General features: G+C 36.9%; 1 protein-coding gene across 1 annotated transcript in view; it reads right to left on the reverse strand.

Moving 5' to 3' along the window:
• Positions 1–17,877, reverse strand: part of Glra2 (glycine receptor alpha 2) — a 148,317-nt gene that overhangs the window by 65,728 nt on the left and 64,712 nt on the right. Inside the window, exons 5-7 of the mRNA XM_029534584.1 lie at positions 7,861–7,943; positions 4,872–5,009; positions 2,877–3,091 (exon numbers count right to left, since the gene is read on the reverse strand). Coding sequence (XP_029390444.1) covers positions 2,877–3,091; positions 4,872–5,009; positions 7,861–7,943 — 436 coding nt within the window. The remainder of the gene's footprint in view (positions 1–2,876; positions 3,092–4,871; positions 5,010–7,860; positions 7,944–17,877) is intronic.

Genomic DNA, 17,877 nt, shown 5'->3' on the forward strand with positions numbered 1-17,877 from the left:
AATGAATAGAAAAAAATAACAATAACTAGAAAGAGTTCTGTGCCTACCATGTATAAACTGGAATAAACAATTTATACAGATAGTGCTTCATCTTGTCCTCATTTAATATTTGAAAAGGGCAACTTAAGATGTTCTAATTTTAGAAATGAGTAAACAAGCTTAGAGATATGGGGAAGAATATTTGCCCCAGGATTGAAATCCAGGCTTGCCTACATTTCACAGTGTATCTTTGTACATGTGTTCTGAACTTTTCAGAGTCTACTGAAATAGTTTAGGAGAGGGGAGGTGGTCTATGATGTTAGACAAGTCACATATCTTTATGGTTGTCATTATTACAACATTTCCTTTATATTAAAATTCTAACCATTGCACTCACAAACTGTCTGCTACCCAAGCTTCACGAAATCCTTCCAACCCATGCTAAAGCAAACAACCCTAATGAAACTCAGCGGTTCACACAATAAATAAAGATATCAAAGTAGATATCAGGCTTGTTGGGAGAAAACTACTTTCAGGAGGGGAGAGGGTGCTGAAAGAGGATACTGGGGAGTTGACAATAATTAAACTTTACTATGTGTATTACAAAATTGTCAAAAAATAATAAAAAACCTTTTGAATGATTTATTACAAAATTCCATCCTTATATTCCACACTGGGTATGCTTTATGCTAATCATGGTGTCATGTGGGAAGGTCATGAGTGTTCATTGATTTGCTTATCAGTAGTGACGATACATTTCTAATTTCATCTAATTTCAGCAACACATGTTCCAGGCGCTGAGGTAACACAATGAAGATGACAAAGTTCTTGCATACATGGTTTGCATATGTTGTTGATTACCATCCTGTCCATTTTCCTCCATTTACTCTCCTCACAGCATCCAATATAGGCACATGTAAATGTATTTATCATCACCATATTTATATAGGCAGGAGAGAAGACCCTCATTAGATAAGATGGTAAGATAAATGGCAATCGAGACATAAGGTTGGCTATTACTAAGTCATTAGAGATTGATCATGGTGTGAGAATATGCATCAGTGATAGTGTACGTGCCTAATGCATGTAAGAAAAACTAGGTTCAGTCTCTGCCAGTGCAACAAAGATAGACTCATAATAGATTTTTAAGGCCATGAGAAAGGATATAGCATAGAATGACATAAAACCTGGACCTAAATTCTCTATGCATATAAGGAGCTTTGTCTACAAATGTAAACAGAATTGGAGATAAACAACATGTATTAATTTCTTAATAACTGTTATGTACTGGACAGTTAATATTAATGCTGCTTTATCTTTCCGTAAGCACGTAAAATGTATGTGTGTATTCAGTACAGAATGTCAAAGTAGACCCTGGAGTATCTGGACTAGTAAAATCTGGACCATCTGGTCAGGAACTGTAACATTTATAAGTCAATGAATATTTATATATATGTACAAGTAAGTATATGGTCAGGATTTTTCATTTTTCCATGACTCATACTTTAATCCCACTTTAGTGTCTCTCCATCATACATATGAGTCACATCTCTTCATGGTCAGTTGAGAGTTGACCATGTTTAATAACGGCCAAAACAAAACAAAACAAAACATGTAGCAGGAGAAGTCTACTCGTGGCCAAAGGTTAACCACTATGTGTTCAAAACAAAGTATAAAATTATTTTAAATTATACCCTCTTGGTTTATCTGAGATCCTCATTGTCTCTACAGAAAAAAAAAATATCATGATCAGTGACCATTTACTTAGTAATAATTTTGCCTGCTGATGGAGAATCATAATAGCTTCATGGAGTGAATAACGCATTTACAAAACTGAAAATCTCATTTTGCAAATAAGTGATGACTCTTTTCATGGCAACGGGCAGTTGGAAGCTAAATGTCTTATGTTTTGACATTATCTGCTCACAATTTGTCACCAATACTTTAGCTGTCCATTAAATTGTAAAATGTGTTTGTGCATCCTGCAGTTTAATGGTGTGCAATGATAGTGGTAATAGCTAGAGAGAAATAAGCAAATGAACCTGTTTGGCATGAGGGCATCGAGTAGATTAGAATTTCTATTAACTAAAATGGAACTGTGATTATGTAGTTGAAAAAGTCACGAGTATTTCTGACATCTGTATTTTAGTAGTCATATTATACAAGTACATTATACTATTTGTTATTCCACAAAATGTTTCAAAAGATGTCAGAGATAGGTCACCTGCTTCCATTTGAATATAAAAACCTCATATTTATCTTTTGAAGTATGTCAATTAATTAAATTTTACAGTTATTTTCCTGGTATTTATTCCACCTATGTTATAACCATAACCCTCAACTATATTGTGATGTAATGTTGCAAACACCAGAGATAACATGGACCATACTCTAATACTTCTCATCACATTAAACACAACACAACCAAACATGAACTCAAGGCAAAAAAATGAGAAGGGATTGCATCCCAATTATTTTATGGAACTGGATTTTGGAGAGACCATTCAATCACCATGAAACTGAGTATGCTGAATACTGAGTTGAACTCATACTCTCAGAAAACCAAAGCCAATGGTGCAATGTACTCTTCAAAAATGTGAAAACACATGCGTACAATTTTAGGGAGCTGGATCATTTCATAAAAAGAACGTTTTTTTTCATTATCTAAGCATATTTGCTCCTGCAGAAGCCCTTTCTTACATAAAAATAGATCCTACTTAGAGGATCTATTATCAGAGCCTTGATACTCTCAAACTCAGCATTTTATTTTCTTAACGGACTCATCTTTTCAACCCCATAGTGGAATGGCAAAATTTCATTTCTCATGGAAGTTTGTTTTCCACAAGACCTTTGGAGAGCCTCTGAGGTCACTTGTTGCCAAGTGAGTTATTTCTTACCTTTGGCAGAGATGCCCTGGAACCTGAACTCTGGGTAGTCATTGTCAGGACTGTTGTGATGCCAAGGGCAACCCTGGCAGGGGCTGCATCCATGTTTATCCAAAAGGAGACCCAGGACAAAATGACTATCAACAGGCTGGGGATGTACATCTGAATCAAATAGTAGCCCATCTGGCGTTCCAGGTGAAACTTGACCTCAATGCAGGTAAACTTGCCTGGAAGCAGAAAAGGATCACTTGACATCTTATTGAACTCATTTTTCCCATTTTACTTTACCATTTTATTTTGAAAAGTAAATAACAATGCAAGCAGATTGGAAAGACTGTAGACAAATGTTCACCCTACACAATCAACTCCATTTTTTAAAATTCTTCTAACAATGGAAATGATTGTGTAAGCATGAAAGAGCCTTCATACGGGAATCATATGATTGGATCTATCACAGATTTTTCTATATAGAACTATTGCATTTTTAAGACTGACAAAAAATTTCAAGACTGTGTTATATGTAATATACACATCATGTACAGTCATTAACATATAATATATACTATGTGACATATAACATATCATGTAATATAAAACAATTGTAACCAATGAAGAGAGACAGAGACACAGAGAGAGAGACAGAGAGACAGAGAGCATGCTTGTGTTGGGGTTCATGTGTGTGTTCATGCATGTGAAAGCCAGAGGTCAACCTCATATATCATTGTTCAAATGACTTCCACCTTGCGTTTTGAGGCAGGCTCTTGGGTGGCTACCTGTGTCTACCTCCACAGTGCTTAAGCTTTATACACATGTCATCATTCCTTGGGTCCTGGGGTCTGAACTCAGATCTACACGCTTGCATGGCAAGCACCTTACTGAATAAACTATTTCCCTATCACCTTCTAATAAGCAAAGAAGAATATCCTGAGTGTTTGAATAGTTGTGTATCTTTGTATTCTCAATAGTAAAAAACAAAGGGTACATTTAGAGAATATATGCACACTCTGTTCATTGTGGAAATTTTCTAGTTTTTTGTGAATTGTTTGAAGAACCTTAGAGCATTCCTTCTTAGAAACTATAGTGTTGTTCCATCTATAAAGAAAAGAGTACATAGGAAGGTACGACAACTTTTAAACATTATTATTAAATAGACGTTCTTGCCCTTTTCCACATTTTTCTCTTCTTTATTGACTTTTGAGTAAAACCCTGGAAAATCATTTGAATTATTCACTACAAAGATACTGGGTTGAAGTCTTAGAAGAGTACCTTGCAATCAGGTTTTAGTTACTTCGTGGGAAGTCAATGTTGGCTGCTGTAGAATTTTCTACTCACAAGAGACCCAAGGAAGTTTGTGATGACTGTCTCTCTACCATCACACTTCATGTTATCAAAAGACCAGAACATTTAGAATGAAAGACATCGGTTTTCCTGGTCACGTATAATCTTCCAGGCAACAACAGATGCCCACTTGTTGTCACTACCTCAACCTTGCCTACTCCATATGTCTTTCAGTGCTAAAGATAGCACCTGACTTTAGAGCCAGCTGAATTCTCTCCAGATGATGCTCATTGAGACTGGGATTGCTTTCCAGAACTGCAGAGCACATCTCTATTTCTGGGTTTCCACGGACCTGTGCCATTATCACTTTCTTCCACTAAGGCCAGGAGTACAAATTGACCTGAGGATGCAATATGAAGAGTAGATGCAAGGAGTAGCCAAGAATTTATGTTTTCAGTACAACTAATGAGGTCTGCTACACTTTTCCTTAGACTCATTTGACAGCAGGCTCTCAGTAAGAGAAGAGTAAGATTCCTAATTCTTCTGTGTTTGAGGGAAACAATCTGCTGCACTCACAAGCCTATTCCATAGGGTACAGGAACCCTACATGTTGAGGGTTTTCTTAAGTTCAATTTGCTTCATAAATGTGCAACTATTAAGATAATAGGGTAGCTGATCTCATATACAAATGGAGAGCTCTTGGGTTTAGCAAAGGAAAGAAAACCTTACCAGTGTTGTAATGCTTTGTGCAATAACCGAGCTCCTTCTCTTCTTTCAAAATAAACTGGGGCAGGGTGAGTCCTTCAGCAACTTGAACTGGACCATCACTTAACCACTCAAATATCAGGTCATTCATGGTGTACCCAACTGGAGGAAAGGAGTAGTAACAAACAATGTATCTTTTCTGAGAAACTGTAAAATGTAATGACAGGTGGGCAAGCAGGGGAATCATTTCAGGTACAGTCTTTATAAGAGTTGCTGTAGTCGTCATAACTGCGTGTCATCAGACATAGAGAAACTGAACACAGCAAGGTATTTCTGATTAATTTTTTCGTGTTTATAACGAGAGAAAGGAATCTATAGAATCTTTTATCTCCAGCCTCTTTATTCACTAACCCTCTCTGAATAGCGAACAAGTAAACAAGCCCCGAAACCATTTGAAGATTTTTTTTCACTTGAAAGAGCTGTGTCTGTGGCAGTTCAGTGAGACAATCCAATTCATGGTGCTGTCTTAGGATTTCAAATAAAACCACTTCTTTTGAAATGTTTAATGAGAATAAATTCATTATAGACCTGCCTGCAAGTATTACCATTGCATATTTGGCCTCTTCTGGAGTGTTAACTTTACTTGTAGGAGCCTTTTGTTAATTACTGAGGGTAAATTCTCAGTGAAGGACTATGGGCAAGTCATTTAAGAGGACCTTGTACGATATGTAAACCTAGAACAATGATACAGGAGCTGGGGATTGTAACCCAGTTGATGTAGTTCTTGCCTAACATGGGCAAGGTTCTACTTTTAATCCCCAGCACCACATAAAACAACAAGTGCTGACACATGCTTGTAGCCCCAGAACTTGAGAAGTGAAGGATGGAAGATCAGCAGTCCCTGATCATCCTTGTCTGCATAGACATACAAGGCTGCTTGAGACCATATCTCAAAACAAAAACAAACCCCACAAGAACAGTTATATATTCTAACGCATTGCTAAATTGCCTCACTCATTAATATTTGCACAAAGTGAAACAGGTTCCTTATTTTGTAAGGTCCTATTGTTATATTACTAGAACCATACAAATCATAGAAAGTATAGAAAACCAAAGTTAGCTCTTTCTTTCCCAGAGCCTACCCAATTAGGTCATTATTTGTCAATTTGCCTGCCTACTTCTCCATCCCAGAAATAGACAGCTTGTCTTATTTACACTCATTATTTGTCTGCCCTCCTTGTTTTTTGTGTTCTGTTTTGTTTGATATTTGAACTGTGGAAATCAGACTGACAAGGACAAAGAATATTCTGTGAAGAGTTAATTGACTAATAACTGTAGCATATTTATTAAGTTTATAATTTTTTTTTTTGGCTTTTCGAGAGAGGGTTTAGAGAAACCCTGTATAGCCCTGGCTGTCCTGGAACTCACAGGCTGGCCTTGAACTCAGAAATCTGCCTGCCTCAGCCTCCAGAGTGCTGGGATTAAAGGCGTGTGCCACCACGCCCGGCTAAGTTTATAAATTCTTATTCTTACTTACTATACCAAGCCGACCTAGAAATAAATGGCAAATTTATTTGGTGACTAGAGTCTCTGGAATACCTTAAAGGCAAAAATGAAACTGTAGAAAGCATCAAACTGGAATGTGACTCCTGCCCAAATATTGATTGTCCACAAATGCAAAAGAAAACCAATCTGTGTGAATGTATCCTAACCACCTCCAACAAATACATAAAGGGACGAAGCAAATCTACCATTTAAAGGTTTTATGTCTTAGAAGAATCTCCATTGATAGATCTGGGTCCTGCTTTACAGAGAAAATTAAATGATTGGCTGGAGGCTAGGCAGCTATAGAGTTGTAGAGGAAACACTGTATAAAAGAGTTTTGCTCAATCTTCTTCTCAAGAGATGTGGCAACATAGAAAAATAAATACATATAACACATAAATAAAAAATTCTCATTTCATCTCTGATAACACCTGAAAACAAAAGATGATTTGCTATTTTCTTTATTTTTATCAGAGGTTTTGAGGGACATATTTAGTGACTTTAAGTGATCAGAAAGAAGCCTGTCGTTATTTCTTTTTTAAAAGGGTATTCAGTGAGTCTTTTTACACTTATTATTTTTCTAAACCAAGAAGTTAAAATATTTTCTTGCTCCCCGCCTCATTAAATCTCCTAAAAATTTCTGTAAGTCAGTAGCTCTCATTATTTTTTTGTATTCTGTAAACAGAGAAACTGACAAGAGCAAGCCAGAGGAAATTTCATGTCTCTTAACGGAAAATCCCATTACCTTGAAGGCATGAGTAACTTATGGCACATGTCAAAGATTTCAGTGGCAGCAGAATCAGAGGATAAAGGGGACAGAGTAGATGACATTTCCCTATTCCCTTCATCGTGTCCTAGTGTGTCCATTGCTTATCTAAGAAAGATGCCAACTCTTATTCCTTGTCAATTTATGTCCTTCAACCTTTTATTCATGTATTACCAAGGATCAAATCCAGGGCCTTGAGCACTTTAGGCAATCACTCTCCTGCTGAGCTTCGATCCTTGTGCCTCTCCTTTTTGAATACACCTATGGCTAAGGGCTTTATTTTTTGTTCTCAAAGCAATCATCTCTTCCTTCCAGTATCCCTTTGGATATGTTGGTCTTAATGAATATAAGACAGAAAGAAATACAGCTTTCTGATTATATAGTGATTCTTTATAATGATGAGGTGGCTAATAACCACAATTATGCAAGGGAAAATTTATTTCACAGACAAATTTGCTAAGTCAGAATTAGGTGGGGTTTTTCTTTCTTTGAGGAAGGGAAATTTATTTAACATCTTGAACTGAAAGATTGTCTTTCTGTATTGATAATGAATTCCTATTAAATACCAATCCTCCAGTAAGACATTCGATGCTGGTAAATTGGTTGAGAATGACCTTTACAAGTACTTATTCCTTATTGACACACTAAGAGGCATCTCAGTGGTTACAACAAGCAAGTGGTAAATTAATAGTAATGACTTACAACTCTCCAGCTGCATTGTACAGGTTTGGACATCCATTGGAAAGTTCTTCAGGTCCATTGGACAGGATAAAGTCAAGGTGAGTCTTAACAACAACAAAAAAATAGAATGTGAAACTTACTTTAAAATCTGTGCAGTGTAAACCTTGAGAGACAAAAAAGTCCACTTAGTACTAGCAAAATATATTGATTCAAATATTGAAATCTAAGCTCCCTGGCCAACCCTTTGTTTTAATGAAAGGTATCCATTGGTAACTTTGCAACATATTTTAACATTTTATTATAAGACATTGCTCTCTATTTTTCAACCTCCAGATTCTGAGTATTTCTTATCTTCCAGATTCTGGCTTCCTCTAACAATGATGCTAGTCTCAAGTAAAAATGTTATACTATGAACAATGGACTCTCAACCACAATGATGACCAAAAAGACCTAAAATTTGGGATGCTGTAGAGTTGCATCATACTCATGTGTGCATGCCCCACCACCACCCCCCACACATAGGAATGAATAATGGTTCTTCTTCCTTCAAATGGGCAGATACTTGGCTTCACAGACTTTTGATTTACCAGTTCACATGGATGAATTAACAATTTGTTGCGGCATTCATTATAGGATTTCCAGTTCTAGAACAAGTAATCCTTGAGTGAAAAACACGAACAAACAAGCACACAAACAAAAAAACACTTGAAGATAGAGGATTGCACAGTCTTTACTCTCTGTACCCATTAGAGGCAACTCTGACCTCTCTCCCCTGAGATCCAGCCAACTCTACCTGGGTCTTAAATCAGGATATTCATTGAGCTACAATCCCCTTCTCATCATTTTCCTTTTGATTTCTAATGTGAACGGTGCATACCTCTTGCTCTGAAATTCTTTGTATTTTAAAGATTCAAGTAAATCAATTAGAATTGATAATCAGCAGAGCTAGGTTCCCTTCTTCATACTGCCTATAATGACACTGCATTCAAAGCAAGACATTAAAATTTGCTAAACAATTGTTCCTCACTGATCAAGTTAAGAAGCAGGATATATGATGTTTATTCCTATTTGACTCTAATTCTAGAAGCAAATAGCTCCAAGTTTTGTATCTTAATTATTTTTTGTATCCAAAAAAAATGTGTGGCTGTCACATTATTACCCCAGTCTCCCTTCCCATTATGCTCCTTCTCAATCCCCCTCCTAATTTGCTTCTCTTTATTTCCTGTGGTTCGTTTTGTAGTCTATTCAAGCACAAACTGCAGCACACACTTTTTAAAGAAAGGAAATATTTGAGATTTGAAGAGAGAATAGGGAGTCCATGTTGACGGTTGTCAAAGACATTAAAATACAGCAGCAAGGGGACCAGAATGTCACAAGGCAACAATTCTGGGAAAATATATTCAGGCTTGTAAATGAACGCATCCTGTGTTAAAAGTAGATATTTCTAGCTCTTGGAAATATTTGTGGGTTTTCTGTTTAATTTTGGTATTACTCCTTATTTTCTCTGTGGTGTCATGTTGAAAAGTATAGGCTGCTTTAAAATATTCATAAAATCCATCATCAGCTCACTCATCTTCAGGAAATAAAAACATGTCCTTTCAAAGTAATAGCTGAAAGGGAAAATTAGAGAATTCTATTTTATTCAGTATTTTCATTATAATCTTAGTAAATCCAGTGTTGCATCTCATTACTGGACGAATGGGCATCCCTAGGATAAAAACACCATGATTGCAAAGGAAAGGTGGCTTTGAGTTGTAAGAATCTTGCTTAAAATATAATTTTTATATATAAAAAGACTATCATTTTTGGAGTTAATTTGTATATATAAATATATAGCTGTCTACAGATTTTTCCCTGTGTGAAGTTTTGTTTTGAAAAATACAGTTTCCTTAGTATTGCTGTCATGAACCCTTCAGAGTAAGGACAATGAAGAGAAACAAAACCAAACTCTCTCTAGTAAATAAATAAATAAATAAATAAAAAGCTGATTTTAAAACATGGATTAGTGGTGACTCAAAAAATATCCATGGTCTTAAAATTAATTTGATTTTCATTTCTATTTTCAAAAGGACAAAATTTTCATCATACATCAATAGGTTCTTCTCTGACTTTTTTTCTTGTAATAATTGCTACAAAGAAGTACAAGACTTAAGTAGGAAGAAAGAAGTAATTTTGTGTGAGACTTATTGCACAATATTTTGAATTTAATAAATGATGGGTTTTATTTGCATTTCAAAATTGCTGAGAGTAAATTCCAAATGTTCTCACCACAAAAATAAGCATTTGAGGTGATGAATAAATTAATTAGCTTCATTTACTTACTCTATATTTTATTCATAGTTCCTGACACCACCTTTGCCCCACAATTATATATATATATACAATTTGAAAAGGAAAAACTAAAACATTTGGCATACAATAATAATCAGATGGTATAGATAATTAACATGAGTCAACACCAGAAAATCTGGAAAGATGATTATAATGTTGAAAGCTCTACCTTTGGTAATTAAAATATAATAATAATGGAAGTGGGTGTAGTTTAACTGCACAGTTGCTACTGTGACAACTCAACTCTGTTTTAATCACCATAGGCTATCTGCACTGGATTCTTTTGCGGATTGTAGTCTTTGTCTCTATGCCCAGTTGGAGGCAACTCTGACCTCTTCCCCCGTGGAACTTTCCTGAGTTCCAGCCAACTCTACCTGGGAGAAGAGATGGAAAACACATGGAAGGTGGGCAAACAGGGATTCTGTGCTTTGCTTTATTCTTTGCTTGATCAGCCTTCTTACTCTCACTTAAGATCTATGGCCTCTGGGAATTTCATTCCTTTTTTGTACAAAAAGGACTGGGTGTTTCTCTGAATATGTACACATATGTATATATTGACAGTAGGGAAATCAATGATAATGCTTAGGAAATGAGCTCATTAACAAACATCAAAAGAAGGCAGGCAGTCCTCAGATCATTGGCTTTAGGTACAATGGTCTTAATATTTCAGGTTTTGAGTAGAGAATGAATTTAGCATGTTACAAGCAGTGTCTGCTAATATGTAATTTAAGTTTCAGAAAGATTTGGAAAACTACTTGAATTTAAAATAGTTAACTCTGTGAAATCCACCAAATTTATTATATTTTGTTATTCAGTTTTTCTTTTTTAAACAAACATACTTAGGGCATTTTCTGAATCTTGGTACAAAATAACAGAGAGAGTTTTTCTAATTATTTCGATCACACTTAATCTTTTCCATAAAAATGAGGTGACAATTATTTTAGGAGGTTCTGGTCGGCAAAGAAAACACAGGAATTGTTCTTGGGTGATATGAGTGTTACTAATCGGGATTAGAATGTTTATCACTAAGGTAGATATAACTCTAAAAATGAATCAAACTGCATTTTTAGGTTTTTGGCATTTTATTCTGTTCGATGTATATGCCAAAGGAAAGGGGGGAGCTGACAAAGAAGAAACCTATTTTAGGCCTCCAGATGCATGTTAAGCCAGACATCATAAATGGGGGACTCTGCAATTCATGCAAGACCAATTAGATTTTACAGTCCCTTCCCATTTGCTTGTCCAACATGATTTAACAAAGCATACAGCTGCTAACCCTCTGTTTGACTATTGGTGCTTATTGTGTTCCAAATGTAAAACCTGTCTTAAAAGAAATGTACGTAAGCAAAAGACAAAAATAAAATGTCACCAAGTGAGCTCTCATCTGAGACAAGATCCGGGATAGTTTCATGTTTGTGGAGAATTTTTCTCAGTATGTTTAGTCATCTGTGCTGCTAATAAAATTTTGTGTCCCTGTGGGATTGTTCGATCTGACACAAAGGCAGGAGTAATTACGTGAAAGTTTCTCTGCTCTCTGAACAAATGAGCAAGCAATAGCATTTTCAAAAATTGGAGATGTCCTAGTAAATGGAGCATATGGGCAATATAGTTATTACACCTCCCACTCTGCACTGGTTCGTTTTTAATGTCAACTTGACCCAAGCTAGTGTCATCTGAGATAGAAGAATCTCAATTTAAAACATGCCCCCATAGGATTGGCCTCTAGGTAAGTCTGTAAGACATTTTCTTCATTGATTGATATAAGAAGACTTAGAGTACTGTGGTGGAGGCTGAAACAAGCCATGAGGAGAAAGTCAGAAAGCAGCATTCCCTCATGGCCTCTGCATCAGTTCCTATCTCAAGGTTCTGTCCTCATATCTCTGGATGATGGGCTACAAGCTGTAATATAAATAAACTCTTCTCTTCCCCAAGTTGCTTTTGGTCATGGTGTTTTATCACAGCAATAGAAGCTCTAACTAAGGAAGCATTACCACACCACATTCTAGAATATAATACATATTTTTGAGAACATAAGGATTGCTTTACTGGAAGTTTTAGATCTGCTAAATTATTCCTCTCAGTATATTGAAATTTCTGAAACATGTGACAGTCTGGTATTGAAATGACTTGACAGAATACAATGAGAGTAAAACAAGATTGTCATCTCAAGCCATCTAAACCCTAAAAGTGGAAGTATCCTGGGGGCAAGTTAGAAGTCAAAAGTGCACCATTAGGAGCTAGGGAGATAGCTTAGAGGTTAAGAATAATTTTTCTTCCAGAGGATCAGGTTTTCATTCTCTGCATCCATACAACAGCTTACAGGTCAAAATATATGCAGGCAAAACATTCACATGCATAAAATAAAAATAAATTAGTTCTGCTTAAAGTACATCATTAATAAGACTCATTAAGAGAAAGATAGTGAAAAGTGAGAGGGTATTGGTGGATTAAAACATTCTGCTAACTTGATTATGTTCATCATTTTAAATTTTATTCTTTGCTGAATATGAGCAACATCTGCAAGGCTTTTGTGAGAATTAACACTCTTCTAGTACTTTTAATGAGAAGTCCAGGTAGGGCTGATGGCATCGCATAGGCTACCTAAGAAACACTACTTTGCATATCCCTAAGGATAACTCCATGCCAAATAATAAACTTAAAAAACAATGGTTTCATAAGGTCAATAAGAGAGAGCTTGCGAATAAAATCTGCAACTTTCCTGGAACATTAACTTGCTCACATTCTTTTTCACACCAGGGTAGGTCACATAGCTCCAGGTAGGCTGCTATGTGATTAGGACAATTCTATGTATTAGGACAATGAGACAAAAGGGAGATAAGCCAGGTCATCCTTGACAGTATGTTGGTAGAGTCTAGGCAACAAAGCCAAGATTAGTTTACTGTCAACCAACAATCTTGTGAGTGCTTAATTACACTGGGGGATCTGGTAGGTAAGTGAGCAGCTAAGAAGAGGAATTGGTGTTAGTAAGATTCCACCTAGGTGTTAAGTGTATATAACAATAGTTTGGCAATATTTGCGGGACACCTCAATTAAACAATATATAAAGAAAATGTAGTAAATTTACAAAATGGAGTATTACTCAATTATTTAAAACAATGGTATCATGAAATTTACAGGCAAATGGATGGAACTAGAACAGATCATCCTTGGTGAGGTAACCCAGACTCAAAAGGACAGGCTTTGTGTGTACTCACATATAAGTAGATATTAGCTGTAAAGTAAAGGATAACCATGCTACAATTCACAGTCTCAGAGAGGCTAAGTAACAAGGAAGGCTCAAGAGGGACTCATGGATATCCCTGGGAAGGGAAAATAGAATAGATTTTTCTGGGTTGATTAGGGGCAAGTGGAATGGAAACATCAGGTTGGGGACAGGAGGAAAGTACTGGGAGAGATGGAATTGGGGGACATTTTGGGGGCAATGTAGAAACCTAGTACAATTGACATTCCCTGGAATCTAAAAGAGTTATCCTAGTGAACTTTCCTCCTAGTAGCAGATACAGAGCCCAAACCAGCCACCTTCTATAATAAGGCAAAGCTCCCAGCAGTGGGACTGGGACACCACTCTAGCCACAAAACCTTTGACCTACAATACACCCTGCCTGCAAGATGTGCTGGAATAATGGTGGCCCAGAATATGTGGCCAACCAATGACTGGTCCAACTTGAGGACCACACCATGATAAAGAACCCACACCTAACACTATGTAAATGGCTAGCAATTAGACTGATTAGCTCTGAGACCAAGGATTAGAACCGAATAAGACTGCTTCCCAAAAAAAGAAAATGAAATGATTCCCAATAATATTCTGCAATACTCATACATTGGTGCCTAGTTAAATTGTCATCAGAGAAGCATAGTTAAGCAACCAATATGAGCATATATATAGACTCGCAAACGCTTGGTAAAGCCTGAGAACACCAAAGAAAAAGGGAGGAAAGATTCTGGGAGCATAAACATGAGGATACCATGAGAGCATAACCCACAGAGTCAACTAAGCAGTGCTCACGATGCTCACAGAGACTGAAGTAACAATTATGGACCCAGTATAGGTCTGAGCTAGGTCCTTTGAACATAAGTTAATGCTGCAGAACTTGGTGTTCTTGTGGGATCCCTAATAATGGGAGTAGGGGTATCTCTGACTCTTCCCTGTCTTTGGGATAATTTTCTTCCTACTGGGTCACCCCATTCAGCTTTGAAATGAGGGTTTATAACTAGTCTTATTATAAGTTGCTATACCCTGTTTGGTTGATATCTCTGGTAGGCCTACTCTTTTGTTTGGTTTTGAAGGGAGACAGAGGAAGAGTGAGCCTAGGGGAGAGGGGTGACTGGGAGGTGTGGAGGGCAGGAGAAACTTTGGTCAGGATGCAATATATATATATATATATATATATATATATATATATATATATATATATAATGGAAAATTTAAAAAAAAAAGAATTTCTTCAATGGGATCACACTTTGGCATGGGAATATTTAATAGCTGAGAACTTATTATCCAACGTTTTTTTGAGTCAGGGTATAACTGTGTAGTTCTGAATGGCCTGAACTCACCAGACCCAAACTCACACAGATCTGTCTGCCTCTTCTTCCATGTGCTTCAATTAAAGGCATTCACATCGTACTCAGTATTCTTCAACTTCAAAATGTTTTATCCAATTATTCATTTAAAGAGTCCTATTTTCCCTCATCTAAACAATCTTTCTTGATAACACAAATGAAACATCTAAACTGAATGGAGTTATGGACCTACCCTTGGGACACACTCTATGCTTTATCTGGTCTAATGATCTCCTGACCCATGGACAAGTACAGGTTTGACTCTATCTGACAAGGCTCTCCACATACACATTGAGAAAATTGTTAGGAGTTAAGTGTTCTAGAATAATTTCAATTTGCCCTTGTTCAAATCCTATCGATTCTTGGCAATTACATACAAATCAACCAATAAACATTTAATTATAGCTTCCCATGGTTATAAAAACACAAAACTAAGTTTCAAGCACTAATAGTCATGTCTGCCTTTGTGTAAACCAGTTGATAGATTCTGAGGTCTGCTGCCCACATTTCCAAGGGCAGACTTTGCTACTGAAAGGAGGCGTTCAATTAGATACAGTTAAAACAACAACAACAACAACAACAACAACAACAATAACAACAACAACCCAGACCTTAGAATAGTGTGTCTGGGTAGCAGAGGCACATCATGGTTTCACTATTGTGTTAGACTGGTCCAAATCTACAGGTTGGTCCTGAGATGCAAGATTACATTCTCCTCCCAGCTGATTCCAAATAAGCAAGCCGAGTGTTTTGTTTCTTCCTTCTGAACTTGGGATATGAGGGAAACTAATGGCAACATTGTCTAGATCATCTGTGTTTCTATTCCTTTTCCTACTTAAAATCTCACTGAGTAGGAAGATCTGTGTTTACCAAACATTAAAAAACGCATCACAGGAAATACCCATCTGCATTGAGCAGTACCAGCTAGGAAGGACAAAAATATAATAACTCTTCCCATCTGTGTGTGGTCCTTTCAGAAAATGTGCACACATATGGTTGGCTCGTGTTAATTAAGTCCAAATCTGGACTGAATTCCACTTGGAGAGGAGTGGATATATCCAAATGCTTTCATATTTTCTGAGTAAAAATGTTGTGAAAGTGTGGAGTAAGGATAGGGATAAGCTGAACACTAGGAAAAAAAGAGCTGCAATCAGTCGATTTAAATAAATTTCAAAGTCATTTCATGTCTAGTGTTTAATCATACATTCAAGCATTTCTGAAGATAAACTATTACTAGCTTGTACATTAAAACAATAAGAAATCACTTGACCCTTGTCATTTGGTGTCTCATTTTATAGCTATTAGCAACAACAGTGAGGGGAAGAGAGAGAACAAAGAACTAAATAGCGATGACCTTAACATTTCATTTGGAATCATATTACTTTTGACAAAATGGAGCACAGAACAAGTGAAAGCATTTTGTGAAATGCAGACATGATTTTGAGCAAACCAAAGTAACTTTGTACCTACTGACAGATGGGAACATAATTGTGTATATGCTACCACAGCATTAAGACTTCTAGTATGGTAACTAGAGGAGGCTTGTTAACTGCTCTTATGGCAGCAAAGAGAGATGAGAATGTGAATTTGGGGGCAGATGGTAATATTATTTGCTTTTTTGAGACAGGGTTTCACTGCAAGCCTGGAGCTGACTGTGAGGACTAACCAGGCCTAAGAATCACAAAGATTTACTGGCCTCTACCTCCTGGGTGTGGGAATTAAAGGTCTCTATCACTACACCAGAAACCGTGCTTTATCTTTGATGGGACAATGATGTATACCTTCTTTTTCTACATTGAAACACTCTGTCTTGCAGGGCAACCCTTAATATGCAGGAAAGTTGATAAGTAAATGAGGCCCCTATCTAAGGTTATATAAAGAAAATAAAAATTTCTCGGGTGCCAGTCTGCTATCTGCAGCCCTGAGCAGAGGCTGATCCACAGCCTGCTGTGCATGGGTCCTGACAGGAGAGACATGCTCTCCCAGGAGTGCTTGTATTCCAGGCTTGGAGGTGAGATAGGCACTTTCTCTCCAATAACTGACTGGAGCTGGGTGGTGAGGAGCACACGGGAGGAATGAACAGTGGAGCAGCTAAACAGGATCCTTCCTACCAGTCACCATCTGCACCCAGAACTTGGGCTGTTCCAGAGCCCTCTGCACACAAATTCTGCCAGGAGAGAGCTGGTCTCCCAGGAGTGCTGACACAGGCTTACAGACTCACAGGAGAAACAAACTCCAGCCAGAGACAGCAAGAACATCTAACATCAGAGATAACCAGATGGAGAAAGGTAAACACAATAATCTTACCAACAGAAATCAAGATTATTTAGCACCATCAGAACACAGTTCTCCCACCACAGCAAGTCCTGAATTCTCCAATACACCAGGAAAGCAAGATGTGGATTTAAAATAATATCTCATGATGCTGATAGAGGATTTTAGGAAGGACGTAAATAACTCCCTTAAAGAAATACAGGAGAACTCAGGTAAACAGGTAGAATCCCTTAAAGAGGAAACACAAAAATCCCTTAAAGAATTACAGGAAAACACAACCAATCAAGTGAAGGAATTGGACAAAACCATCCAGGATCTAAAAGTGGAAGTAGAAACAATAAAGAAATCACAAAGGGAGACAACTCTGGAAATAGAAAACACAGGAAAGAGATCAGGAGCCATAGATACAAGCACCACTGACAGAATATAAGAAGTAGAAGAGAGAATCTCAGGTGCAGAAAATTCCATAGAAAACACTAACACAACAATCAAAGAAAATGCAAAAATGCAAAAGATCCTAACTCAAAACATGCAGAAAATCCAGAACACAATGAGAAGACCAAACCTAAGGATAGTAGGTATAGAAGAGAGCAAAGATTCCCAACTTAAAGGTCGAGTAAATATCTTTAACAAAATTATAGAAGAAAACTTCCCTAACCTAAAGAAAGAGATACCCATGAACATACAAGAAGCCCACAGAACACCAAATAGATTGAATTAGGAAAGAAACTCTTCATCAAATAATAGTAAAACCTCAAATGCATTAAGTAAAGAATATTAAAAGCAGTAAGGGAAAAAGGTCAAGTAACATATAAAGGCAGACCAATTAGAATTATACCATACTTCTTA

This window comes from Mus pahari, chromosome X (assembly GCF_900095145.1).
Source record: "Mus pahari chromosome X, PAHARI_EIJ_v1.1, whole genome shotgun sequence".
NCBI lineage: Eukaryota > Metazoa > Chordata > Mammalia > Rodentia > Muridae > Mus > Mus pahari.